Source organism: Eulemur rufifrons, chromosome 14, assembly GCF_041146395.1.
Source record: "Eulemur rufifrons isolate Redbay chromosome 14, OSU_ERuf_1, whole genome shotgun sequence".
NCBI classification, from domain to species: Eukaryota; Metazoa; Chordata; class Mammalia; order Primates; family Lemuridae; genus Eulemur; species Eulemur rufifrons.
In genome coordinates, this window is record NC_090996.1 from 21,861,408 (window position 1) to 21,888,388 (window position 26,981).

General features: G+C 41.5%; 1 protein-coding gene across 4 annotated transcripts; it reads left to right on the forward strand.

Annotated features, from left to right (window-relative positions):
• Positions 1-1,755: 1,755 nt before the first annotated feature.
• CDR2 (cerebellar degeneration related protein 2) lies at positions 1,756-26,516 on the forward strand. Of its 4 annotated transcripts, none has more exons than XM_069485988.1 (5): positions 1,756-2,138; positions 10,191-10,303; positions 22,919-23,067; positions 23,326-23,490; positions 24,661-26,516. In XM_069485988.1, exons 1-5 carry the CDS (start codon positions 2,060-2,062, stop codon positions 25,520-25,522), a joined length of 1,368 nt encoding a protein of 455 aa, XP_069342089.1. In that variant the 5' UTR covers positions 1,756-2,059; the 3' UTR covers positions 25,523-26,516. The 4 variants fall into 4 exon arrangements, with proteins under 4 accessions (XP_069342089.1, XP_069342090.1, XP_069342091.1 ...); XM_069485989.1 differs by lacking the exon at positions 1,756-2,138 and adding an exon at positions 4,153-4,211 and having other exon boundaries at positions 24,661-26,475; XM_069485990.1 differs by lacking the exon at positions 1,756-2,138 and having other exon boundaries at positions 10,239-10,303; positions 22,562-23,067; positions 24,661-26,475.
• The last annotated feature ends 465 nt before the right edge of the window (positions 26,517-26,981 follow it).

Here is a 26,981-nt window from a genome sequence, read left to right on the forward strand (position 1 = left end):
AGAGGCAATCTCACCTGCAAACCATTTGGCAAAAGGCTTCTCTGCTGGTACCAACTATGGCTAGAACCCTAGCTTTTCTGACTCCAGACCCATTGTTTTCCACTCTATTAAGCAGTCTTTGTTAAGGATCAAAGGGCAAAACTTGAGGCAACAACCACACAATGGGGAGGTCTTCTGTCCTTGGCCAGATTTCAAGGGCAGTGGCCTACAGCCTATGTAAAAGGTGACCCTGGAGTCAAGCTCTTTGACCCTCACAGCATCAGCATGAGGTTACACTGACTTGAGCAAGGATGGGGAGGCAGTAGACACCCTAAATTTTACTACCCACAAGAATTATTCGGGGTGAGTTTTTCCCCTCCAAATTACCCAAGTCTTTAAAAAGACAAACGTAGTTTGAGAGTCTACAACGCCTTCCCTACTATTTCCCTTATTTTTCATCCCAGTAATGTGTACAAAGTGGTAAAAAAAGAAGATCACAGAAGGGTTTACAATAAAAAGCCAAAGTCCCCAACCCCAACTCGCCCCTCCCCTGAGGAGGACTTAACTACTTCCCATATTTAGTTCTGACAGCTCTCTCCATATCTGTGGAAATGATTTATTGAATTATCAACTTAAGGTATTTATTATCTGTCAACTCACTGCTAAGATAGATCAGGGTTTAACTCATACTACGCCCCTTCTCTTCCCTCTCTCTGAATTTCTGATTGTTATTACCTTATGTTCTATAGATATTCTTTCAATAATATACTCAAACCTCTATTTTTTGTTCTGTTTCATCAACGTTAGACAGATATTGGCACTGCTGTCTTCTCCTCTCAGCTATAACTATACCTGTACCGTCAAGGTTGAGAACACTGACCTTCATTCAGGTCTGTCGCCCTATTAAGAGTTTCCGTGCTTTGTCTGCACGATGGTGCTAGAAGCTTAAGTCTCGAGCAGTATTTACTGTTTTATGTCTGGAGGACAGCGTGCACTACCCTGCTGGCCATCAAGTGCCAGGGCTGCAGCCTCTCCTCTCCAGGGGCAATGTCATGTCTCCAGATGTTTACCTTGTGGTCTACCTGTACCTTTTAAAAATCGTATGCACAATCGCTTGCAATTTTTTGTCCCCCAAGTAGCAGCTTCCAGCACCCCTCCCCGCCCCAGATTCTCGAGTAGGTCTGGCGCCCATCGTTGTAGCGGGAGTGAGTACCATTCCCAGCGGCTCACAGGGCTCAGATGTCAAGGAGAAAAGAGCTAATATACAGAGGGCGTTTTCTCAGCCCTAGACTCCCGATCGGCCCTGAGTCTCCCAGCATCACCGAGAGCAAATCTGAGACGCAGGACCCGAGAAGGGCTACATCGGCAGCGGACCTCGGGCTTCCGGCACCCCGCGCGCCTTCCGCGGGCTCGAAGATTCCCCAGGACAACCGCCCACTGCTCAGAGGCGGAGTCCTCGGCCACTGACCCGCCCGCCGACCGGATACCCACCACAGGAGACGCCGCCGCCTCCCCACCCCGGAACCCCAAACGCACTTCCAGAAGCTGCACAAGGCAAATGAGGGGGCGGGGCTCTCGGCCGCACCCCTTCGCCCTTGCCCCGCCTTCTTTGTTCCTTCCAGAGGCGCTATTGGCTGCTTGTCCTCGAGACCGGGCGAGCCGCGGGCCTTCGGGGAGACGCGATTGGGAGAAGAGGCTGCCGCTCGGCCGGCGGCCCGCGCGGGATTGGTCGAGGTGCCGCCGGGGGTTTGAATCGCAGCCCGGTCGGGGGGGCAGCTGCCAAAGTGCCACGTTGGGCCCGGCTGCGGCGTGGGGAGCAGGCTCCGGGCGCCTGCCGGGACGCTAGCGCTGGGGTGCCGGCCGTTGGGGCTGTTGGGCTGCGCAGGGCGCGTCGGGAAGCCAGTCGGCGGCGTGCGCTGAGGGCCGCTGTGGTGAGGCGACGCGGCGGAGCCTGGGCGGCGGCGCGTCCCGCCTGAGGGCGGCTCTGGCTGAGGGCGGAGGGACCGGGGAAGCGCCCGGAGCAGCGGCTGAGGCGGGACGGCGGTGGCGGGAGCCGCTATCCCCGGAGGACCCGGCCGAGATGCTGGCGGAAAACCTGGTGGAGGAGTTTGAGATGAAGGAGGACGAGCCGTGGTACGACCACCAGGACCTCCAGCAAGGTGAGGGCGAGGTCGCCCCGGGAGCGGGCGGCCTGGCCGGGGAAGCCCCTGGTGCGAAACTGTGAAAAAAGTTGCTTTTGCTTGCGGGCTGCCCAAGCAGGTGCGAGGAAGGTCTCGGGCTCACCTGCGGCGGGGCCGGCCTGCCCGCCCATCCCGCCCGCGGAAAGCCGGCGCGCGGGGCCCGCGGCCCTGCTAATGCGCAGCACTTGGAATAACCACTAATGCGCGCTGAGTGCTAACTGCGCGCCAGGCACCGTTTTAAGCGCTTTCCGTGGATTAGCTGATTTAATCCTCACCGCATTCCTCCGAGGAGGAGAGGGGTGAACCAGCGTACCCCGCTGTAAGTGGCAGAGCCGAGGAAGCCGCCCCTTAGCTTAGCAGGCTGCAGACCCGCTGTCTCTCCATCCGCGAGTCATAACAGCGCCTTTAATGGCCAGCTCCGAGGGTGAGCTGCTGCAGGTGGTAGTGGCTTTGCTGTGTGGCAGGAGCTGTGCCAAGCTCTTTGCATACCCCGTTTGATCCGCACCATAGCTCTATACGAGAGAATAACTTGTTATCCCATTTTCCAGACGAGGAAAGCAGAGGCTAAAATGGTAAAGTGGCTTGCCTGAAGGTAGGTCGGGAGCAAGTGTTATCGAACCCACACAGAATGAGGAGTCGTGGTCACTGCTCAAGCCCTATCTCCTTATCCCAGTTTACAGCTTTTTCAGTTGGGCGTGCGTCCACTGGGTGCCAAATGAAGTGATGTGAGGGCACTTGTACCTCTGACACTTCAGTTTGAGGTCTGTCTTGGATTTCTTGCTGATGGTGTCTCCAGAGAATAATCTTAGTGCAGCCCTCGATTTGGAGCCAGTGGCCCCCTTTTTTGCATATTAATAGCAGGTGCTTGCAATTGGGGAACACTTTTTATGTGCCAGACTCTGATAGGCCCTTAACACAGCTGCACATTTAATCCTCCCAATAGCTATAGAGGTGGAAGTGGATAGTGTTGGGTGAGCTGGGGTTCCGCTTCAGACTCCACAGCCGACATTCTTAACCACTGCACTGAATACTGAATAATGCTCAGGAGTTTTTCCAGGCATCTTCAGTTTCTGCAATTTTGTGTAAATCAGTTATTTTGGTTCTAAACTTGCAGTGAAAATTAACATCTCTTTTAGTTAAATATTAAATGATCATGATTCTTGTTCATGCTGAACATTGAGCTTGGAGGGGAAAAAGAATGTAGACTCAAAAAAGGAAAATTAAAATAAAGCACCTGTTTGGGGAGAAGGTGATTTCTTAATATGCAATCACTTAAACCAAAGTAGTTCGCCATTAATGCTTATATAGCGCAAGCATTAGTCATTTGGAGTGCGGTGTTTGCCACCATGTTCTCTATGTCCAAAAGACAAATTTGTCACACGTTTTAAAAGACCTGTTTTTGGATTTCCCCATAAGGATTGATGGCCTAGTTTGATACTTTCTCCAGGATTTATGAGGCAACCACTGTGGCAGTTGCAACATTTCCCTCTAATTTAAGAAGTTTGTATAATCAAAACTAAGTATTTTTCTTTCCTGTATTTAAGAGGTATAAATCTTTAAGGACATAGAGAGCAGGCTCTCCAGCATCTAGCATAATACTTGGCACATACTAGAGACTTGATTTTAATATTTGTTGAACTGAACTGAAGCACTCACACAGGATTATGGTTTTCATGGCTCTTCCATCAGGTGCCTTAGTCCACACTGCACTCTTCCGCTGTGGGAGGTTGTTAAGGAACAACCAGTTGTAACATTTCAATCACTGAAAAGCAAATGCAAGGTGTCCCGGTTACACAGGGAATTCTCTTTAACCTCTGATCAAAATGAAGTTGTCTTCAGGTTTAACAAACTAAAAAACACAGGTCTGAACCTCTTTACTGCCAATTTGCATTTGGAATTTGTGCTTTTCAAAGGATTTTTGCCTCTAGTATCACAGTGGACTTTGACATAACCCTTTGTCATAATCGAATATGTCAGGTAGGAATAAAGTATGTGACGTTACAACAATTATAACTTGTGACTATGGCGTATAAAAGAATGAAGGCTGCCATGGTGAATAAAAGGATATCTTCCCCCAATTTTGCTAAATTATGTTAAAGAACTCCTAAATGTCTAACAGATTTTAAAACTTGTTCATTTCTCAAGAATTTTTTATGTGCTCTATGCCATGTATTCATCTAGGCACTGAGCCCGCAGTGCCTACCCATGCGATAGTATAGGCAGGGTTCCTCCTCTCATGGAGTTGATGTTCCAGGAAATGTGTTCACTAGAGAAGCCTGGAGACGCTGCCTCCTACTATGTGCCTACTACAGTGCCTGGCACACTGTAGGCCCTCAGATGTTTGCTGCTGAAAAAGTCTGGGAGCAGGTCTGTCCTGTTAAACAGATTGCTTAAGCAGGTCTAGTGGGATTTTATCATGTGCAAACATCTGTTCATTTTTAAACATCCTCACTATTAACTTACTGAGCAAGGCTTATTTGGGGAGAGCTGCTTAAAACAACTTTTTTTTTTTTTTTTTGAGACAGAGTCTCAACTCTGTTGCCCGGGCTAGAGTGAGTGCCGTGGCGTCAGCCTAGCTCACAGCAACCTCAAACTCCTGAGCTCAAGGGATCCTCCTGTCTCAGCCTCCCAAGTAGTTGGGACTACAGGCATGCACCATCATGCCCGGCTAATTTTTTCTATATATATTTTTAGCTGTCCATATAATTTCTTTCTATTTTTTTAGTAGAGATGGGGTCTCGCTCTTGCTCAGGCTGGTCTCGAACTCCTGAGCTCAAACGATCCACCCACCTCGGCCTCCCAGAGTGCTAGGATTACAGGCGTGAGCCACCGCGCCCGTCCACAACTTTTGAAGATCTTGTTCTCAAAGTCTTACAACTACAAAATTTTTTCCTTTAGCAATAGAAGCCATTGTTTAAATAGATTGAATCTTTGTATCAAGGTGAGCTATGGCATTCCTTTTAAAATTCAAATTGCTGGAAAACTCTAACCTCAGTAGACTCTGGTCTACTATTCATACCTTGTTAGAAACATGCAAAGCTGTGTGTAGGCAGGAGGAGAAAACCCTTTGCTTTTTCAAAACACTTTGATGAAGAGACTGTCTTTTGTCAGAGGGCTGAGTTGGCACAGTAGGAAAAGTGACAATAATCTCTGTGGGTAAGATCTTTTCTGGGACAGCAGGAGCCTTCAGTTCAGGTAATGATGGAGTTTGCTTTGAAATGTGCCCCTGGGAACAAGGTGGAAAGACTTCAGAGACTGGATTTTCTTTTAGGCCAGCTGCTATTATAATTGTCATTTGGTGAGCTGTACAAACTTAGAATAAGGATTCAGGTTTCTGCTATATGGATCAGCAAAGAACTCTTAAGTTTAAAGGAGTCCCAAAATTTCTTTTCAAGATGAGTACATCTTCCTTGTGTGCAACTTATGTGCTGAATCACTGTTTAGAAGGTTACTAAAACTGATGCCATCGTTTTTCTTGATGTTTATATTCAGTACTTTTGCTTTCCCAATTATAGTAACGTTGGCAACAGGAGTTAAACAGGCGTCACCAAATGACGCATTTGACTTTGTAATAGGAAAAGCTTTCAGCCTTAATGTTATTGAATGACTGCTAGACTACAGCTAACATGGGAATGTGATGTCCTCGGATTTTTTTTTTTTTTTTTAAGAAACTGAAGTAAAATAGGAAAAATATAGCAGTGGGATTTAAAGGTTTCAAAATTCTGAAAGGAAAGTCCTTTTAAAAAAAAATCACTCAGCTGCTAGTGCTGATTTTTTGTCTGAGGCATAGGGCTGAGTGAATATCTGTTTAAAGCTAACAGTTTATACCATTAAAGATAGAATATTATTACCTACAAAGACTCATTGGTGAAAGAATATTAAACGTATGAATATATTGATATGTTGCATTTTCAAGCCTGCAGGAAATCTATGGTATTTTTAGTGCCTGTCTAAGCCAGGGCAGTTCAATAGGATTTAGAAAAGACAACCTCTTAATGAAAATCTTTATTGTAATCCTTATGGAGGTGAACAGGTGTGCAAGGCTTCAAAACTATAGTTTCCTTTTCTTTTGTACCTTAATAAAAAATAAGGGACATTTAATATTCTCCTATTCCCTCCACTAATTATTTAGAAAACCTTCTTGGGCTTACTGCCAGTGTTTGGCTCTTTTGGTTATGGAAGCCAGATGCTACACAACAGGAAACAAACTTTTTTTTGAGACCAAAAAAAGTCCGGTGTCTTTAACAGATGAAGTAATATCCTATTTTACAGTGTGACTTCACAGAAAGCTTCTGTGAAGTTCAGACTTGACTTGCTAAAATTCTATCCTAAACATTCCATGAAATATTTAGGAGACTGAGACTTCAGGTTACTGAGCCAGGTTGGGGCTTTGTTTAATTGGAAATAAGGATTGAGATAAGGACAAGTCTCAAATTCTTTTTTGGTTGCTATTTACTAAAGAGTGCTATACTTGGCATCTCTTTCTGTAGCAGCAGGAGCAGGAGAGATGTTCCTGGCTGCTGTTAAGTAGCATAGGTAGGTTCATTACTGAGTGAAAGTGGTTGATGATGGTCTCAAGTCACTCTTGATTCTCAGAGAGGTTTCGGCTCAGGTTTTGATTGCTAGTTAAGAACATTGGTGAGTCTGATCCTTCCCAGTGAGGAATTACCACTTTACAACTTAAGGAGAGACTTAAGTAATAACTAGGTAATATTTTTATGCCTTGTCTTTAATACAGTGTGTTGGCTTCTAAATGGGTCTATGTATACACATTACATACCCTGTGAGTACAAAATCATTTTTTCTGGAACATCTTCAGCCATACATAGTTCCTTTTTCATTTGATGAAAACAAGATATTAACTTGCCTGGGGTTGTATGTGCTTCCACTGGCAGAGCTGGCAGTAAAAACCCAAATAGTTGAACACTAGTTTCTCATCACCATCTAGGAAAACAAGTAGAAAAGATGAAGTAACCTCAACTACGGGGAAATTTATATTCTCTGCGTTAAAGAAATACGTGGACACCCCTTTCAGTAGCCTTAAAACTGTGCAGATGAGGATAATAAAGACTCGTGATGAGAGTAAGAGTTAGAACCTGTAGACCTAGTAGTTTCTGCCTTGTCCGTGACTCACCACGTAGATTTGATCAGGTCATTGAACAGCTTTGTGCTTCAGGTTGTCCTCATCTGCAAAACTGGATTAAATACCTTGTAAAGATTTAAAGGCTAATGTCTCGCAAATGCTTTGAGCTGGTTTGTAAAGCTTCTGTGTTTTGTGAATACAAGATGTTCTTTCATAGACTTGTTAACTAAAGACTTAATGTTATGATAGTAATGGGCATTGTTAATATAAAAATCACATCAGACAAGACCATAGGAGACGAGGAAAAAAAAAATCAGTAGAGAATGTATTTTAGCACCTATCTACCAACAATATACTTTTTTATTTAAAATGGATGTTAAGTGTTTTAAAGTGATCTGGAGTGGTGTGTGGTAGGTTCTGCTGCTTTGTTTCTATTAATACTAATCTAGTAGAATACTAATTACACACTTGAATGGACATTACCAGGTAAAAAGTTGTTGTCACTTACTCTAGGTTAAATTTTACTGTCAGTAGTAATGGACAGACATTAAAACTTGTCAGTCTCTAAAAATTAAGTTTAAAAATCATATGTAGGTGAGGTTCCCTGTTTTTATAATAAATGTTTTTATGACATTAACTGAAATTACTTTCCATTGTACCTTGAGTAAAATTCTGGATTTCTCTGCTGTAGCCTAGAAAATCTTGTATGGTCTGATCCCTGCTTGCTTCTCCCACTTCATGTCGTCTCACTTGCCCCTCATGCTTCTGCCATACTGGCTGCTTGTAAGGTTGTAGAGAATATCCCAGGTTCTTTCCTGGCCCTTACATGGTAAGTTCCTTATCCTTCAAGCTCTAACTAAAATGTCACCTTAGATCTTCCTACCTTCCTTCCTAAATTGGGCCCTTTGTTCATTATCACCAAATCCAAGGTTTTTTTCCCCTTTTCTCTCTTACACTTTGTATTGAATTGATCAACAAATCCTTTTAGTTTTACTTTAAAAAGATGTCAGAATTCTCCTTCTCCCCATCTCTATCTCTGCCACCCTAATCCAGGGCACCACCATCTGTCACCCAGATGATTGCAGTATCCTTCCGTCATTCTGCTTCCACCTTTGTTCCCTTCAGTCGTTTTATGTAGTAGCATAGCGATCCTGTCACACCGCCACTGGGTTCCATCTCATTCAGAGTAAAAGCAAACTCTTGACCTCCTTAGTTAGGCCCTGCCTATGTTGGCCAACCTTGGTGTCCCTCTGATTTGACTCCTGTCCCCCTCCACCACCACCATACCCATACACATACTTCTCCAGTCATGCTTCCTCCCAGGGTCTTTGCACTTGCTTTGTTTCTGTCTGGAATGCTATTTCCTTAGATAGATCTACATGGGTCACTTACTCAGTTCCTTCACATCTTGATTCTAATGTTGCCCTTGTCACATGTTCTTAAATTTCAACCTCCCACATCCATACTCCTCTTATACCTCTCCCTTGCTTGATTTTTTTCTCTTCAGCATTTATTGCTTTTTTTTTTTTTTTTTTAAATGTAGAGATGGGGTCTAGCTCTATTGTATAGTGTTTTCTCATGCTCTTTCTCCCAATAGAATATAAGCTCCATGAAGGCAGGAATTTTTCTTATCCAAGTCCCTTATGGTTCCTAGGCACCATCCCAGTACCTAGAATGGTGTCTGATATTGAATGCATGCATGTATGAATGGTGTTTATCACAGTTTCTAAGTTTACTCATTTGCTGTCTGGCTTCCTCCATTAATCTGGGAGTGTCAGCAAAGCAGGACCTTCATCCATGTTATTCACTATTTTATAGCCAAAGCTTAACATAGTGCCTAGCAACAAAAACATTCATTTGTGGATCAATGAATGCTAGTAAAACTTTGCCCGTGTATTGTAGCTTAATTTGTAAAGTACTCCCTTATTTCATTTGACTTTCAGTTTTATATTGACAGGACAGTCATCTCTCTAAACAAGAATACTAAGTGTAGGGACTTTTAAAGTCACCATATTGAAAGTGCTCTGGTAAATGGCAGTCAGAACCGGACCTTAGACCTTCCCGTACAGAGTACAGCACGTTTCTCGCTGTTCCAAAGGACTGCTCCGGAAAATTTACTCGCTGATTTCAATTATGTATGTTACAACTAGGGTCCTTTTTTGTATTGTTACTAAATTATCATTTCTGGGATTGAGTATAATGTAAACAAATTCTGTTTTATGTGCATATCTGCCTAAGAAAGAGAGTTGAAAAATGAAGTTTAAAACAAAATATGGTTCTGTGCTAAGTGGAAATATGAGCTGCTGACATGTAATTACCTCAGAAACCATATTGCTCCTTTGCTTCTCTGGTTTGCTCGTCTTACAGAAGGACGTGAAGAAATGTAGAAAAAAAGACAGACCCGGGGCAGTGTTCTTAAGGGTGATGTATTTTTCCTTTTCTTGACTTAATCATTTTTAGTCCGCTTAGGAATCCAGGATATATGACAATAAACTTTACTTTGACAGTTGTATTCACAGCAGCCAGATTCATGGGAACTTCAGAGATTATTGAAAGATTGTTGAAAGGTTTATCTATACTTAGGCTCAAGAGTCCATCCAGAAAAATTGACTGTCAGAATATGAGTATGTTCATTCCCTTAGCAAATAATTATGATTTTAGAAGTCAACAATGCTGAATGATCATTCCTGAACTAATGACTACTTCTCCGTAAAGTAGATGACTATTTTTCATATCTTACAAGTACAGCTTCATTAGGAGTACCTGCTTGAAGGCCCCAGTTTAACTGAACTTCAAGTAGAACTCGGGTTTCCTTCTGTCCTGTTCCACCTTCCATTGGGATCTAACTTAAACTATGTGTTGGGACTTACTTGAGGGGGACTGAGTTATGTAAAATGTTGACATGAGATCACTTGTATTATTCTAAGATTCATTTGTTGTTGTGCTAGATCTCCAGCTTGCTGCTGAGCTTGGGAAGACATTACTGGATCGGAACACAGAGTTGGAGGAATCTCTTCAGCAGATGTATACAACCAATCAGGAGCAGTTACAGGAAATTGAGGTAATTTACTTAGGAGAGTTAGACTTTGAGATGTGACATGTTGCTGCTGTTACACTAATCATATACTGCTAAGATAACACTTCCATTTAGAAGCAGCATGTAATTTCTAACACAGACATTTTGAGAATAAGAACCATCAGAGAAATGAGGAGGTTGATTTCTACTTTGGTTAGGCTTTCCCAACACATAAGTCTGTTCTGATGAAAGAGATTAATCTCTTCACTCTTGGTGGAGTGTACTAGAAGTAAATGGGTCCAGTATTTGCCATTATGTGAAACAAAATGAAGCTGTGAATATTATATTTAGTTTTTCAGTTTTTTTCTTGAACTCCTGACCTCAAGCAATACTTCTGCCTTGGCCTCCCAAAGTGCTGGGGTTACAGGCATAAACCACCACATCCGGCCTTAAGTCTTTTTCTAAAAAAAAAAAAAAAAAAAAAGTATTTAAAATTTATAGAAAGTTATAAAAGAATAATACAAGTGAACACCCATGTACCCACCACCAAGCTTAAGAAAGAAAACTACCCACACTGTTGAAGTTTGCTGGCATCTCCCTCCCTCCCACTACCAAACACCATCCTAAATTTGGATTTAGGTAAAAAATTTAAAAAACAAGGTACCCATGCTCTGGTTTCTCTTCAGATCGTATAAATCTTTCGCTTTTTAAAAAACATAGTGCACGATTTCATAATGTGTTTAAATTTTTGGTACCATTCAAAGAATTAATCATAAAATACATCTTTCTTTCTCCCTGTTATGATCTTGATTGATTTATATTTGGGGTGGGTATTTTTCATTAAAATATTACTTTTTGCCTAGTTTAACAAACTAAAATGAAAAATGCTAGACTAAGACTTTAAAATGGAAGGTACTGCTGTCTTATAAATGGTCCCATTCAAGTAGCCCAGTTATGTATAGGCCACTTTGACTGTAAGGAAGATAATTGTGGATATTAACCAGACAGTTGTTCCATCCGAACACCTTTCTCCATGCCCCAACCCTCCTCCCACAAAAAAGCTTTGCACTTAAAATTAGAAACTCCTCCCTCCTCAAATTGGTATAGTAGACCAAGGACTCTTGTGTCAGGCTAAGAAAAATGTAAAAGACCCTACAACAGTCAAGCAGTTCATCATCAGTAACTTACCAAGCTCTGATTATTTACTGAAACAGGTGCTGGGAATTCAAAGACGCATAATTACACAATCCTTGCCTTAGAAACAATCAGATTCACAAATTTCAACTTTTAGGAGCTGGACGCAGTGGGATGTGCCTGTAATCCCAGCTACTCGGGAAGCTAAGGCGGAAGGATCACTTGAGCCAAAGAGTTCAAGACCAGCCTGGGTAGCATAGTGAGACCCTGTCTCAAAAAAAAAAAAAAAAAAAATTTAAATAAAAATTTTAACTTTTGAATACAAATTAACCTAAAACTAAAGCAAATTTATAACCACGGTGTCTATTAATTTTATTTAGTAGCCATAAAAGGCATATACAATAGACACTCTCCTTCAGCTGGGTTTATGTATATTGCCAGTAATGTGACTGACATACACTTTTATAATTCCAGGGTGCTGTAGCTTGTAATGATATTGTAGTTGTCAGGTACCATTTTTAGCACATTTTTATATCAAAAGAACATAGAACATGCTGTACCCTAAATTGAATTTAATGACTTGTAGAGTTTGCCAGAAACCTGAAAAGGCAGAAAAACCAAGCATTTTAAAACTATTAAAGTAGCCAAATGTTATATGTGGTCAAGGAATTTTTTCCTGCTTTGTTTCTTAGACTTTGTTTTTCAACTGATTGGAAGATTTCAGAGTAGTCCTCGACTATCATACACTGTGAGGTACATGTATTTGGGTAGAAACATAGTCTTAATGCATTGTATTGATGTTTCTTTTGAAAACATCTATAAAGCACTATAACTGATACTTATTTTAGCATATCTTCCTGGTATAGATGAAAGATGTCCAAATATTTTGTAATTAGGAGAATGATGCCTATTGGTTAGTGTAGGAGATTACAAAATAATTGCTTTATTTATTTATTTTTGAGACAGTCTCACTCTGTTGCCCAGGCTAGAGTGCCGTGGCCTCAGCCTAGCTCACAGCAACCTCAAACTCCTGGGCTCAAGCAATCCTCCTGCCTCAGCCTCCCAAGTAGCTGGGACTACAGGCGTGTGCTACCATTCCCAGCTAGTTTTTTCTATATATATTTTTAGTTGTCCATATAATTTCTTTCTATTTTTAGTAGAGACGGGGTCTCGCTCTTGCTCAGGCTGGTCTCGAACTCCTGAGCCCAAACAATCCACCTACCTCGGCCTCCCAGAGTGCTAAGATTACAGGCGTGAGCCACCGCGCCCGGCCCAAAATAATTGCTTTATGGTCTAAGTTGTCTTTCTACCTTTTTCTTTTCTGTAGTGTCAAGGATGATTAGACAATTAAGATAGATCCATTGATATTCTAAAAGAATCCAAAGGTCTTTGAGATTCTCTAAATCTACAAATAGTACTCCACCATCTAATGTCATCCATAAGATGTTACAAAGCATAATGGAAATGAAGTATCCAGTTCAGACCTTAACGATTACATAAATATAAAATTAAATACACGTATAAAATTATTCAAATAAATTTCAAGTATTCTGGAGTACTTCCAGAAACATTTTCATGAGTATCTTGTTTCTATAATAGAGCATGTGGTCCCCTGGGTCATAGATCTGAGCATTGCAGAATTCAATGTTTTACTCTTTATCCAAAGCTGTCTTTTGGTTAAGGACAGTCACTGTTTTAGATTTCAGCCATTACAGTTGGCTTTCTTCTTTTTATAAATCAATTCATGAAGGTAAACCGGGGTGGTATGAAGTGGAGAGGTGAGGTGGCAGTACTGGCTAAGCCCACTTATCAGCCAGGGGACTCCCATAGATCAGCCTTTCTGCCTGCTCATTCACATCTGTGCCTGGTCATACTTTAAATCACAGTGTGGACGCCTGAGGTCTCTCTCCAGTAGTCTAAAACAAAAAATGCCAGATGCTCTAACCAGGCAGCCCAGAGCCTAACTCCCTGCTAAAAAATGACCCTTGCATTGCATGCCTCTTACTATTGCAACCCTCAGGAGGCCCCCTAAACTTTATAAGGCTCTTTGCTTAATTTGCACCTTGTGTCAGTTTTTTTGTCTTTACCTAAAACTTTTTTTTTGTTGTTGTTTTTCTTTTTTGAGACAAGGTCTTACTTTGTCAACCAGGCTGGAGTGCATTGGCGTCATCATAGCTCACTGCAACCTCAAACTCCTGGGCTTAAGCGATCCTCCTGCCATAGCCTCCTGAGTACCTAAAACTTTTTATTGAAATACACAGAAAAGAGCACAAATCCTAAGTGTACAGTTTGGTGAATTTTCATAAAGTAAACATGCCTATGCAATTAACACCTTAGATGAGTTTAGTCTGTTTTTGGACTATACATGAATGGAATCACTTGTAAAAGTTTTAAACTAACTTTGTGGAGTGTTTATTGGGAGTTTTCCTGGTTAGAAAAGAAAATACATGATCATTTTTTTGATTTAGAAAAATACATAGCTGGAAACCAAAAAATCAGCTCTTATCTCACCACCCAGAGAAATTTAACTCTGACTTATTATGGAAATAAACAACTGGGACACTACCAAAGGGTATTTTATAAATAGAACCACAAGTGTTCTTTCAAAGAACACAGGGTTTCAAATAGTCCTGATAATATTGATCAGTATTTTTGGTAGGCATTGTTTTTAATGAAGAAAAAAAAAAAATAAGCTATTGAAAGTAATGGCTCCGCTGGCTTCAGAGAGGCCTGTAGCCGTACTTCTTTTCAGTGCTAATTGGAACATCTAATTTTTTAAGAGTCTGGAGTAAGTTTTTCTCTCCTGGATGGCAGAAGGGAGACAGGGAGAAAAGCTGTGGAGAGTAATGAGATCTGACACCATCAGACACAATTGGATTCACTTACACTTTTCTACAATCGTGTGAACAGGCGGGAGGGTGGTGCGCAGGAGGGTGGTACGCGCTGCTTCTCTGCTTAGACCACCTGCATTATCCCCCACAGGAACTGTGCCTCCCAATCAAGTGGTCCAGCCTTCAAGGCGTCCCTTCTTTCAAGAGTTCATGACCTCCTTGGAAATTTTAAAGCATTGTTGCTGTTCTTACTGCATTTATCAATACACTCTGATATATTGTACTTATTTCTTGATTTGTTTTACTCTACTTTCCCCTCATTTCCTGTTGCGACATTGAGAGCTGTTCCTGTGTTTGTTTATGGTCTTTCCAGCGTAGGAGGTAATCAATAAATACTTGTTAAAATCGGTGTCTTAACACAGAGGATAAGCACTTTATGAAGCTCTTCCATTAATTCCTAAACAGAGTTTCCACCTCTAGAGAGATTTTTTTTTTTTTTTTTTGGCAGAGTCTTGCTTTGTTGCCCAGGCTAGAGTGAGTGCCGTGGCGTCAGCCTAGCTCACAGCAACCTCAAACTCTTGGGCTCAAGCGATCCTCCTGCCTCAGCCTCCCGAGTAGCTGGGACTACAGGCATGCGCCACCATGCCCGGCTAATTTTTTTTTTTTCTATATATATTTTAGTTGGCCAGATAATTTCTTTCTATTTTTAGTAGAGATGGGGTCTCGCTCTTGCTCAGGGTGGTCTCGAACTCCTGACCTTGAGGGATCCACCCGCCTCGGCCTCCCAGAGTGCTAGGATTACAGGTGTGAGCCACTGCGCCCGACCATGTCTAGAGATTTTTAAAGGAAGTAGAAGGAGCTCTGGCTTCTGTGTAGGAGATTCAGGGTTAAGCCCTCAATTTTATTTGCAAATAACTAGAGAATTTAGCCATGTGAATTACCGCTGAAATCCTGTTTTCCTCTTTAGGGAATGGTGCTAAGAGTGCTTGCACTACTTTGGTACAGGGTTGTTCTGAGGGGCTGAGATTACAGAAGTGTATCAGTTTTGGACAGTATGAATTGTTGCATAGTTTACCCACGTTTTAAGAATTTTAATAATGAAAATCTTTAAAATTTTTATGGGTACATACAGTTTACATATTTATGGAGTGCATGTGATATTTTGATACAAGCATATAATGTGTAATGATCAAATCTGGGTAATTGGGGTATCTGTCACCTCAAACATCTATCATTTCTTTATGTTGGAAACATTCCCAAATCCTTTTTTTTTGGCTATTTTGAAATATACAATTATTGTTAACTATAGTCGTGAAAGAGTCTTGATTCTGAAGAAACAAATCTTCTTGAATAACTGGAAAGTAGATTGTAAAAACAATCTAAGCTTTTAATTATCAGATTATAGGTGGTTTTTGTTGTCATATTCATTTCCCCCTCTAAGTTTCCTACAGGGGAAATGTATTACTTTAATCAGGGGAAAGATTTTTTTCAAAGGTAATAGGAATATTTTTTCACTATTGTGGAAGTTCATTTTGATAACTAAATTCAGAGGATTTGGGCTGTAATCCTTAATTTAAGGATAATCCCAATACTGCTTAACAGCCAAATTTCCATTTCATCTCTTATGCGTTTTTAGTTTGGGTTATGTCTGTTTTTTTCCTACATTCCAGGTTAGGGTTCTACAATTGGAAATGGGTGTTAATATAATCCTGCTGGTGTTTATTTTCCAAAGATTTACCTCAGCTGTAAAGGAGCCTATTTATAGTTGTTGTGCATGACCTGAACCTTATACTCCATAGTTGAGGTGACATTCTCTGTAAATCCCTAGACATTTAAACTTTGATACTCTTGCTATAAGTGGACATTTTTGCCTTCATTTCTGCCACTCTGTATTTCCCTTCCCCCACCATTTTGCTTAAAATATCTCCCTCTCCCCTGTTAAGTATGGCAGTCAGATTGATTTGAGGCTGTGTATCAAAGAGAAAACCAGAACGTCAGCAGCATATCTATACCTTGAGATGAATGGCAGGAAATTAGCTAATCCATTTCCTTCTAGATTCAGGAAAAAAAATGATAAATACTAAAAGTTTTAGAGGCTAATCTTTGAAGCTCGGTATCTGACTACATAGAGCTAGCTGTCTGGCCTTACATCAGTACTTGCTTAGAGATTTAATAATTTTTAAGTTGCTGACCAATTTAGACAGACTCCCGTGTAGGTACCCTATAACTGATTCTTGGAGAAGTGAAGGGCTTTTCTGATTAATTTTGGTCTAATAAGATTAAACTCCTACCCTGTGAAAATAAGCTCCCTGCCTTTTTTTAGATTGTCCTTAAAGCCAGGTCCTCTAAGACCAAAATACAAGTTCTTAAATAGTTTCATTGTGTTTTTTATCACAGGTTTTTATATATCAAACAAGAGGAACTTTCTGTAGTTTTAAAAGTGGCTTCTTTGTACATACTTACTGACCTGTTTCCTATCTATATGTTGGCCACAACCTTAATTTGAGCATTATATCTTTAAAAGGGAGCACAACTTGGGACCCATATAGTACCTGGTAGGAATTGTAAATGTCTCCCCTTCAGATTACTGGGGGGTATTGATGCCATGGGAATAAATACAGAGAAGTGATCTATAAATGGGGAAGCAGGGAGAGAATTAGTGGCTAATAGGCTCTTTTCCCAAGAGAGCTATGACCAAAGCCCTTCTCAAAATCTTTCAATTAAATCTCTCTTGACATTTCACAGTCTGAGTTGTGATGCTGAGCACCATAAGCTGTTGTGAATAGAGATCTAGAAATTGCCATTGTTTTTTTTAGTCCCTACTGTGTGTAAGGAATGGACTAGATATACAAGAGCCTTCTGTTCTTACGGCACGACAATAATAAGTAAACAATTTAGTTGGTTATTACTGTGTTAAGTATTTTGAGAGAAATCAATAAGGGTACCTTGGAAAGGGTGCCGATGTAGACCAGGTGTTTTGGAAAGGCTTCCAGAGAGGTTATTTGAAAGGAGGCCTGAAGGATGACTGAAGTTGAACCTTTTTTTGTGCCATGGGTGCCTTGTCCAGTGAGATCTATGATGATCCCCTTAAAATACATTGAAGGCTAGGCGCAGTGGCTCACACCTGTAATCTTAGCACTTTGGGAGACCGAGGTGAGAGGATCATTTGAGGTCAGGAGTTCGAGACCAGCCTGGGCAACATAGTGAGACCCTGTCTCTACAAAAAATTTAAAAATGGGCTAGGCATGGTGGCATAGGCCTGTAGTCTCACCTACTCCAGAGACTGAGGCAGGAGGATCACTTGAGCCCAGGAGTTTGAGGTTGCTGTGAGCTATGATTGCACCACTGCACTCTAGCCTGAATTTGAATTACCATGGAAATCTGTTATATTGAAATATGTACCAAATATTGAAAAAATAAATTTGTGGTATAATAATGTAGGTATATGTTAACACATCAAATGCCAAGATCTAGAAACTACCATGATTTCAAATAGTGATGAATGTAAGCAATAGATCAAGATTTCTGCAGTCACTATAATGTGATATGTTCATGTTTCATATTCGTAGTGTGATTTCTATTGCTGATGAAGTCAGAGATACCGCTAATACTACTGGTGTTTTGTTGCCTCTGTCAAAAGACAAAATTAGGTAGCTGGGCTTGGTGGCATGGGCCTGTATTCCCACCTACTCAGGAGACTGAGGCAGGACAATGGCTTGAGCCCAGAAGTTCAAGCCTGCAGTAAGCTAAGATCACGCCACTCCACTCCAGCCTGGGTGACAGAGTAAGACCCTGTCTCCCTGTAAAAAAAATAAATAAATAAATAAATAAAGATCTTAATTGGCTTTTATTTTTGATGCTAGAGTTGGGCAACACCTCATTCTGCAGAATGAATATTGAAATGAGCTGAGCAGAGGAGATTGGCCTTAGAAAAGGGCTAAGGAAAGCAGGAAAAAAACAAAAAGCAGATTGGTTGTTTCAAAGTTAATTTCCTTATAACATTTAAAGCAGAGGGGACTTCCTTATCATGCCAGCTAAGACTGGCATTTGGCTATTATTTGTCATCCCAGTTTCTCAAAACATCAAATAAACAACTTAGTTTCAGTTGAGTGACATGGAACTTTAGCATGAATGACTGACTCCATTTTGGTTTGGTTTGTTGGAACTAGTACAGGAGCTCAGTCCAAACCAATGGCCTCTTATACATTTCATTTAACGCCTCCATTCATAATTGAAGGAAATGCTAAATTTCAGTTAGAAGTTAGCAAAAATGGGCCTGGCAAAGTGGCTCACACCTGTAATCTTAGCACTTTGGGAGGCCAAGGCAGGAGGATCACTTGAGACCGGGAGTTTGAGACCAGCCTGGGTGGCATGGAGAGACCCCGTCTCTACAAAAAAAAAAAAAAATAGAAAAATTAGCTGGATGTGGTGCCATGTGCCTGTGGTTCCAGCCACTTGGGAGGCTGGGACAGGAAGATCACTTGGGCCCAGGAGTTCAAGGTTGCAGTGAGCCATGATCACACCTCTGCACTCTACTCCAGGCAAAGATCGAGAACCCTGTCTCAAAAAAAAAAAAAAACCCAAAAACAACTGCTGGATTAGATGGAGCCAGCCAGGAGAGGTGCATCCTCTGGGATAGGGTAAAAATAGGATAGGAGGGAGGAGCTTACCTTAGAGTGGGACAACTCTAAAATTATAGTGTGAAATAAGAAAAAGCAGTAGCTGACAAATGAAAGTGGAAGAACCATTTAAGAGACAATTGGGAAAATATTAATGCTGAAACATAATAGATGTTAAGGAATTATTGGGGTTTTTTTCCTTTTAAGAATTGTGATTATTTTAAAATGAAAAGTCCTATCTCCTTTAGAAACACATGAAGATGTAGACTTGAATTAAGATTACTTGGATTTGCTTTGAAATGATTGGGGATGAGAAGAGTGGAGGTGAAATAAAATTGTCTCTATGTTCACAGTTGTTGAAACTGGGTGATGGGTAAATGGGAGTTCAGTCATTTTCTCTGCATTTATATATGTTTGAAATTACTCATAATAGTTTAAGAATGTAGTGGATAAGATGAGCCATCTGTTTGGTCTGTAAGAGCATGGGCCAATTAAAAAAAAAAAAGATTAGCCATCTGTAGAAAGTTAGTATTTGTGTGGACCTGAGAAGTTAGCAAGGAACACTGAAGGTTAAGGCAACTAGTTTGTAATTTCAGGGAATTAATGATTGTAAGAACAAATCAAAATGTAATATGGTGAAGAATGCTGCTGTGATATAGTTAAAAGATAACCTAATCTTAGTGAATAATTGCAACTAAGCTATAAGCTGAGTCCTAAAAGAAAGGAAATGGTAAACGTTAAGCTTAAGAGTGATTTTTATCCCAGTGAATACTTACGTCTCCTCTACCCAAGAGAAAGAGACGAGGGAACTTCCAGGATTTTCCATGTCCAAGATCAACATTTCTGTACTAAGTGTGATCTGTGGGCTACTTGTATTATACTAGTAACACCTGGGTTTTTTGCTAAAAATGAGGAATCCTGGCCTGACCCCAATCTCACTGAGTTAGCATATTGGGTGAAAGGGACCTAGGTTCCTACACTTTAATATAATAAATCTTCCAGGTGAATCTTAGCACATGTAAGGTTTTGAAATCTATAGATAAAGATGACAATAGCTACCTATTATGGAGAGCAGTTTTACCGTATGCCAGATACCATGCTGAACTCTTTATTCTTTTTTTTTTTTTTTTTTTTTTTTTTTCTTTTGAGACAGAGTCTCACTTTGTTGCCCAGGCTAGAATGCAGTGGCGTCGTCACAGCTCACCACAGTCTTAGACTCCTGGGCTCAAGTGATCTTCCCGCCTCAGTCTCCTGAGTAGCTGGAACTACATGCGCGCACCACCCCGCCCCTGGCTAGTTTTTTCTATTTTTGGTAGAGATGGGGTCTCGCTCTTGCTCGGGCTGGTCTTGAACTCCTGACCTCAAGTGATCTTCTTGCCTCGGCCTCCCAGAGTGCTAAGATTACAGGCATGAGCCATCACACCCAGCCCTGAACTCTACATATATTAAGCTTTATGTAAATTAATTATATTTGCATATATAGGGGAGGAAACATAATTTTCTTCCAACCCTCATGAGTTCTTAGTTGGAATGGACCCCTGTAACAAAAGACAGATTAACAACAGAAAGACAGAAGTTTATTTACATGCATTATATCTCTTATATAATGGGAGATACTCGGGGAATGAATAATTCTCAAAGCAGTTTGAATTCCAGTTTATACAGCATCTTCAACAAAGAATGGTAAATTTTTGGAGAAGTGACAAGACAAAGGAAAAGGACTTTGTCTAGGGGTGTCAACTTGTGGGAAGGCAAATAAATGGCAGATAAAGGCAAATTAGCAAAGCTTATTAATGTAGATTCTTCTGGTGCTGTCTTCTGGCCCATAAGGGCCTAAAGTTGTCATCAGTGGTTAACCTTTGTTCTCTCTGGCAGAGAGGGAGTGGGGCAGGATACCTTTTGTCTTTGTGCCAAAAAGTCATATTTTGGTGTGACATATTCCAGTCTCTCCCACGCACATATTAATCTTTACAGACTTATTAAGATAGTTGATAAGGAAATCTCACCTTAGAAAAATAAAAGTTACTTACTGAAGGTCACCCTGTTACAAATGGCAAAGCAGGACTTCAAACCAAATTCTGACCCCAAAGTCTATGCTCTTAGCTGCGGTACCACTGCCTCCCATCAGACTCTTGACTCTGATCCTGTGCCCACCAGAAAGACTCCATTCATGAATTGGCCTTTCACATGCCCTTTGTGGGGCAGATGTGTCCTATATAGAGGATGTGAGTATTCCAGTCACTGGGCAGGAACAGCTCCTATTGTAAATTAATGAATTAGTGTCTGGTTTATATATTAGCCTTTTTTAAGATTGTTCTGAGTCAGTCCCAAAGAATACTTAAGCCTGTATTTATAAAATAGCTTGCACAGTTTCTGTAGCTATTATATATACATTCCTATGATTTTGAAGCTTTTTTCCACTCCGATATTACTCGGAGATTGAACACATTCCCATCAGTGACAGGAACCTCCTCTGGCATTGCTAGCCAGAGGACAGGATTAAGGCCTACTCCTATAGTTGTGAAAAAGCTTAGCCCATGAGAATTAGTGGTTGATTTCCAAGGGACCAAGAGAAGCTGGTGGGGATTTGAGGCAGTGAGAAATAAATACAGGCTTCTACAGGTCCCTGCTGTGTCCTTGCTAATTTAGTCCAGTCAGTTCTACATGGTGGATACTAACAGATCCATAACCTCTTATTATCAGTTCCTATCTCAAAAAGCTCTATAAGCCAAGATTTTTTTCTTTAAGTTTATAGCAAATTCATGTGGCAGCAGATCCTGACCTGAACTGATGTGAGGCTTTTTATAATCTTTGTTCATACTTTTGATGCAGAAATATTAGTGCTTGATTACAGGGTACTGCCTAAACCTCATAGGTGATGATATAAAGTTATAAAGTATGTATAAGGTATGAGGGCCATGTTGTCTTTCTAAAATTCAAAGAATTTTTCAAAACACTTTTGGCCCCAAGAGTTTTAGATGAAAGTTGAAGTTAAAGACAGGTTAGATGTTTGCTTAACACATTGCTGCTGAGTTATGTAACTAACTAGATTTGAAAAAAGGGTATATATACTTTAACACTTGACATAAGAGACCTTTGAATATCATTTAGCTCGTTCTTTTAGAGAAGTCTGTTAGCCTTGCAAATACTTGCATAGTTGTATGAGAAACTTAAAAAGAGTGTTTTTAAAGTCAAATGCTCAGCGTATTACAATTTGATCATCAGTAATGCTTCAAACTACTTTTTTCCTCTTTCTGGTCATGTCCGTGGAAATATTATGAATATTTCATTTGAAATATACACTGTGTTTTGGTGTCTTGGGTAGCTGGGGGGTGGGAATCAAGGTGACTTAGCACTGCAGCATTAAGAATTGTCATCATTCCCCTTGATCCTTGGCCATTTACAAAGTAGTCTTAGAAGGCTCAGAATAATCTGATAAATTTCTCACAAATAAGGAGGTTAATGGTGATAACATTCTCATAGAATTAAAACATAACAGGGGTCTTTGAAGTGTTATTAAGCTAAAAGAACTCTTTATGGTTAAATCAATGTACTTTTCAGTACTTTTTGTCCAGAATGCCACACTCAGAGAAAAAAATTTATTTTTTTCCAAGTGAAAATCATCTAAAATCTTCCTCTTTAAGTTTTATTTCTGTTAAACATATTTTTGCTTAAAGTTTGATCACATGTTCCATGCTTTCTTCTGGTTCCTGGCATAGAGCCTTGGAGTTTGCTGATAGAATGGGGACTTGGTCACCAGAGGACCCAACTGTGTGATTGAAGCATTAGAACTATTGATCCTACCCCACCAACCTCTGGAAGGGGAGAGAGACTGGAGATCGAGTTCATTCACCAGCGGCCAGTTACTTAATCATTCCTGCCTATGTGCTAAAGCATCCGTGAAACTCTGCAATGGGGCTAAGGGAGTGTCTGAGTTGGTGGACAGACAATGTACTGCGGGGGGAGGGCAAGCCCAGAGAGGGAAGTGCTGCACTAGCCCCCACCCCCACACTCGTTGGTGTTGGAACATTGCAGGTGTCTCATCTGTGTCACCTGGTCCTAATCTTCTCTTACAGTATCTGACCAAGCAGGTGGAGCTTCTGCGGCAAATGAATGAACAGCACGCAAAGGTTTATGAGCAATTAGATGTCACAGCAAGGGAACTGGAAGAAACAAATCAAAAGCTAGTTGCTGACAGCAAAGCCTCACAGCAAAAGATTCTGAGGTAAATTTTCTAGAATCCATGGAGGAAGCCCCAGGGGGAAGTTATTTAGTGTAAACTAGAGTGGAACGTGGCTGCTGTGGGTTTGGGTCGATATGGGGTAAAGTTTAACTTAATTCTTTTTTGAGAATGGAGATTAACTGGAAGTCCTTCTCAATTAAGAAAGCCCAGTTTGAGTGGCTTGCACCTAATCTCTCCTCACTGCTTTTGCCCTTAATTTATTGTGACAAGCGGCAATTGGCTTCTGTCTGTTCCTCGCAGCCTGACTGAGACAATTGAATGCCTACAAACCAACATTGACCACCTCCAGAGCCAAGTGGAGGAATTGAAGTCGTCCAGCCGAGGGAGAAGGCGGCAGGGGAGGTGTGACCAGGAGAAATCGGCGCCCAGTTTCTCATGTCTTAAAGAGCTGTATGACCTCCGCCAGTAAGAGCCTGCCTTTCTGTGGATTTACAGACTGGGACTGTCGCACGTCATTGACACATTCTGGATTCCAGTAGATTAAAAGTACCATTTTAAGAAATGCCACTTAGTTATTAAACTGCCAGTGGTTTGAACAAAACCACTTAAACATACAAATTATAGAGTTCTTGGGTATTAGTAATTCTGTGAAAACTCTTTTTGAAAGTTGAGAGCATTTATTTCAGTGCTTTTTAAATGTTAAATCATAGCTTAAGATGAATTACTTCTGATTACAGATTTGGGGTTGTATTTCACATTAGTGTGAAGAGAAAAGTAGAAATTTCAGTAAAACAGAAATCCAGGCGAGCAGAAGTTTTTTTAACCTAAAGAAATGCCTTTATACTTTAGAGTTATGGCTTTGAATCTTTAAGAATTATTTATTGAACACCTATTATGTGGAAAGCTCTATGCCACACTTGAGGAATGGTGGCCCAAATAGACCTAGTTCTTGCCCTCATGAGCCATCAGGCCAATGGAGAGGCAGATGAGCAAAGAAAAATACAAATGCAATTACAAGTTGCCTAGGACTTAACGGGAGAAACCAGCTGGTTTGTTTGGTGGTTCTCAACCTTGGCTGTACCTCAGATCACCTGTGGAGTTTTTCAAAACTCAAATACCAATATATTTCCTTGGGCTTAAATCAGAATTTCCAGATGTGGGTAAAAAGCTGCCCAGGTGATTCTGCTGTGCATACCTGGTGAAAAATTGCGACAATAGTGGTCCTCGACCTTGGCTGTGTATTATGAGTCACTTGGAGAGCTTTTAAATAGCCCCAAGTCCAGGTAGCAAAGCAGCAAGGTTTGGAATCTGTAGGGTAGGACCCGAGACATCGGTGTTTTTTAAGGCTATGCAGTGATTGTGATCTGCAGTGTAAGGGAGCTGTCATGCTGCTGGTCTTTGGGAATGGATGTTCTGTAGTACTTTTAATGTTAAAGATTAGTCACAAAAATTGTTTGCTTTCATGTGTTTATTTACCAGCCCCACACAATTTTATCTTAGCCACTGCTCTCAAGTAGCTAAAAATCAGTCACTGTCACAGCTTCTCTGAAATGTAGTTGAAAAAAATGGCCAGTCTCCCTCATTTCATTCTCAGTTGACCTGTGTAATATATTATTTCAACATTCTTTTCCGTAGACACTTTGTGTATGATCACGTGTTCGCGGAGAAGATCACATCCTTGCAAAGTCAGCGAAGCCCTGATGAAGAGGAGAACGAGCACTTGAAGAAAACAGTGACAATGCTGCAGGCGCAGCTGAGCCTGGAGCGGCAGAAGCGGGTGACCATGGAGGAGGAGTACGGGCTGGTGCTGAAAGAGAACAGTGAACTGGAACAGCAGCTGGGGGCCACGGATGCCTACCGCGCACGGGCGCTGGAGTTGGAGGCTGAGGTGGCAGAGATGCGACAGATGTTGCAGTCAGAACACCCATTTGTGAATGGGGTTGAAAAGCTGGTGCCAGACTCTCTCTTTGTTCCTTTCAAAGAGCCCAGCCAGAGCCTGCTGGAGGAGATGTTCCTGACGGTGCCGGAAGCACACAGAAAGCCTCTCAAGCGCAGCAGCAGTGAGACAATCCTAAGCAGCTTGGCCGGGGGTGACATCGTGAAGGGCCACGAGGAGACCTGCATCAGGAGGGCCAAGGCTGTGAAGCAGAGGGGCATCTCCCTTCTGCACGAAGTGGACACTCAGTATAGTGCCCTGAAGGTGAAGTACGAGGAGCTGCTGAAGAGGTGCCAGCAGGAGCAGGACTCCCTGTCACACAAGGCTGTGCAGACCTCCAGGGCTCCAGCCAAGGACCTGGCTGGAGGGAACGCCCAGTTGGAGCTCATCGCTGGTGGCTGGGAACTGGCCTCTGTCACCCCAGAGCCTGTCGGTTCCCCCACCACAACACCTCCAGAATACAAAGCGCTGTTTAAGGAGATCTTTAGTTGCATCAAGAAGACTAAGCAAGAAATAGATGAACAGAGAACCAAGTACCGATCGCTCTCCTCTCATTCTTAAATGAACCTCTAGCTCTACTACTAACTTGCCTATTTCCCACCCATTCAGACAAGTGTTCATAGACTCCAAAGCCTGATGTTGCTCATGATGGCTGCCTCCTTTGGGTGTTTAGCAAATGCATACAGTGAGGATCAGAGGTGGCTGCCGGTGTCGGTTCTACAATCTGGTTCTGTTTAAGCTCCCGAGGAAATCCCATGACAAACTGGCCTCTAGCTGGTGCACTGATTAGACTGTGATTCCTGGAAAAGAACCAGTGGAGGGAAGATCTGTATTTCTAAAGAAGTAGGCCTGGAGTTAGCATAGTATGGGGAGAAAGGGCAGAATTGGAACAAAGCTAGGGCAATTCTTATTGCTTCTTTGCACAACTTCTCACAACTATATATAGTCGGAGGGCTGCCAAACTGAAATCTCTTTTGCAAACACTGTTGGATACTGTGAATTCATTAAGAAGAACGTTCAGGAGAAAGCAGGGGTCTAATCCAAAATAAATGGCATTAACAAATGCTCCAAGCCCTTGAGTTTTGTTACATCTGCTACCATTTGAACTGTGACTGACAGGTAATCCTAATATATCTAAATCCAAATTGAAAGGGCAAGATTTGATTTGATCAAAGTTAGCTTGTTAGCATACACCCTAGAGGGCCTCCACCCCCCCACATTCAAATATTTTTACTCAAAGCTCTAGCTTTTAGGATAGGTAAATATGTAAATCTTTAATCCCTTTCTCAAATTCAAACCCCTTCCTCTCCTACGTGTTGTCTGAGCTGGCTAACTTGCCAGCCACAAGCTGCTCTTGCTCATTTTTACCATTCCTGTCCGTGTTTGACTTGCTGTAGAAATTCCTGTCTACTATTTTATTAAGCAGTATTGATGTTCTGACTGTGGAAATATCCTCTCACTTGCATACTTTTAATTTAAAACTATTTAAGAATTGAGGTTCTGATTATTGTATATATTTTTCTAAAAACCAAATAAAGCTACTTACGAAAATGAACAAATAGATGTAGTGCTTGTTATTACAAGTGTAAACCGTTTCACTGTTATAACCAACTGTTTTTTCCTTCCAACAGGCATCTGTAGGAAGATTTGATAGTGATATTTTTCCCATTGTCTTTTAAGCAGAGAATCCTTGGGATTGCTGCTGGAGCCCTCAGGCAGGCTGACCTAGCACCTGGGTCTGCAGTGGTATGAGCCTGGTGCCTGCATCCATGGGATTCATCCTGGAACCTAGATCCAGTGGGTGGACCAGTTGATTGGGTCTGTGGGGTTGTGACTGAAGCCTAGGTCCATAGCCCGGAGCCTGAATCTGTAGGGGTGTGCCTGGGTCTTGGGTCCACAGGGACTGTCCTGGAGCCTCAGTCTGCCAGGACCTACCTGACATTGGGATCTACTGGGGTGGGCCTGGGGGCTGGTCAGGTGCTAAGGCAGGCATGGAGCTTGGGTTCACGGGTATCATTTT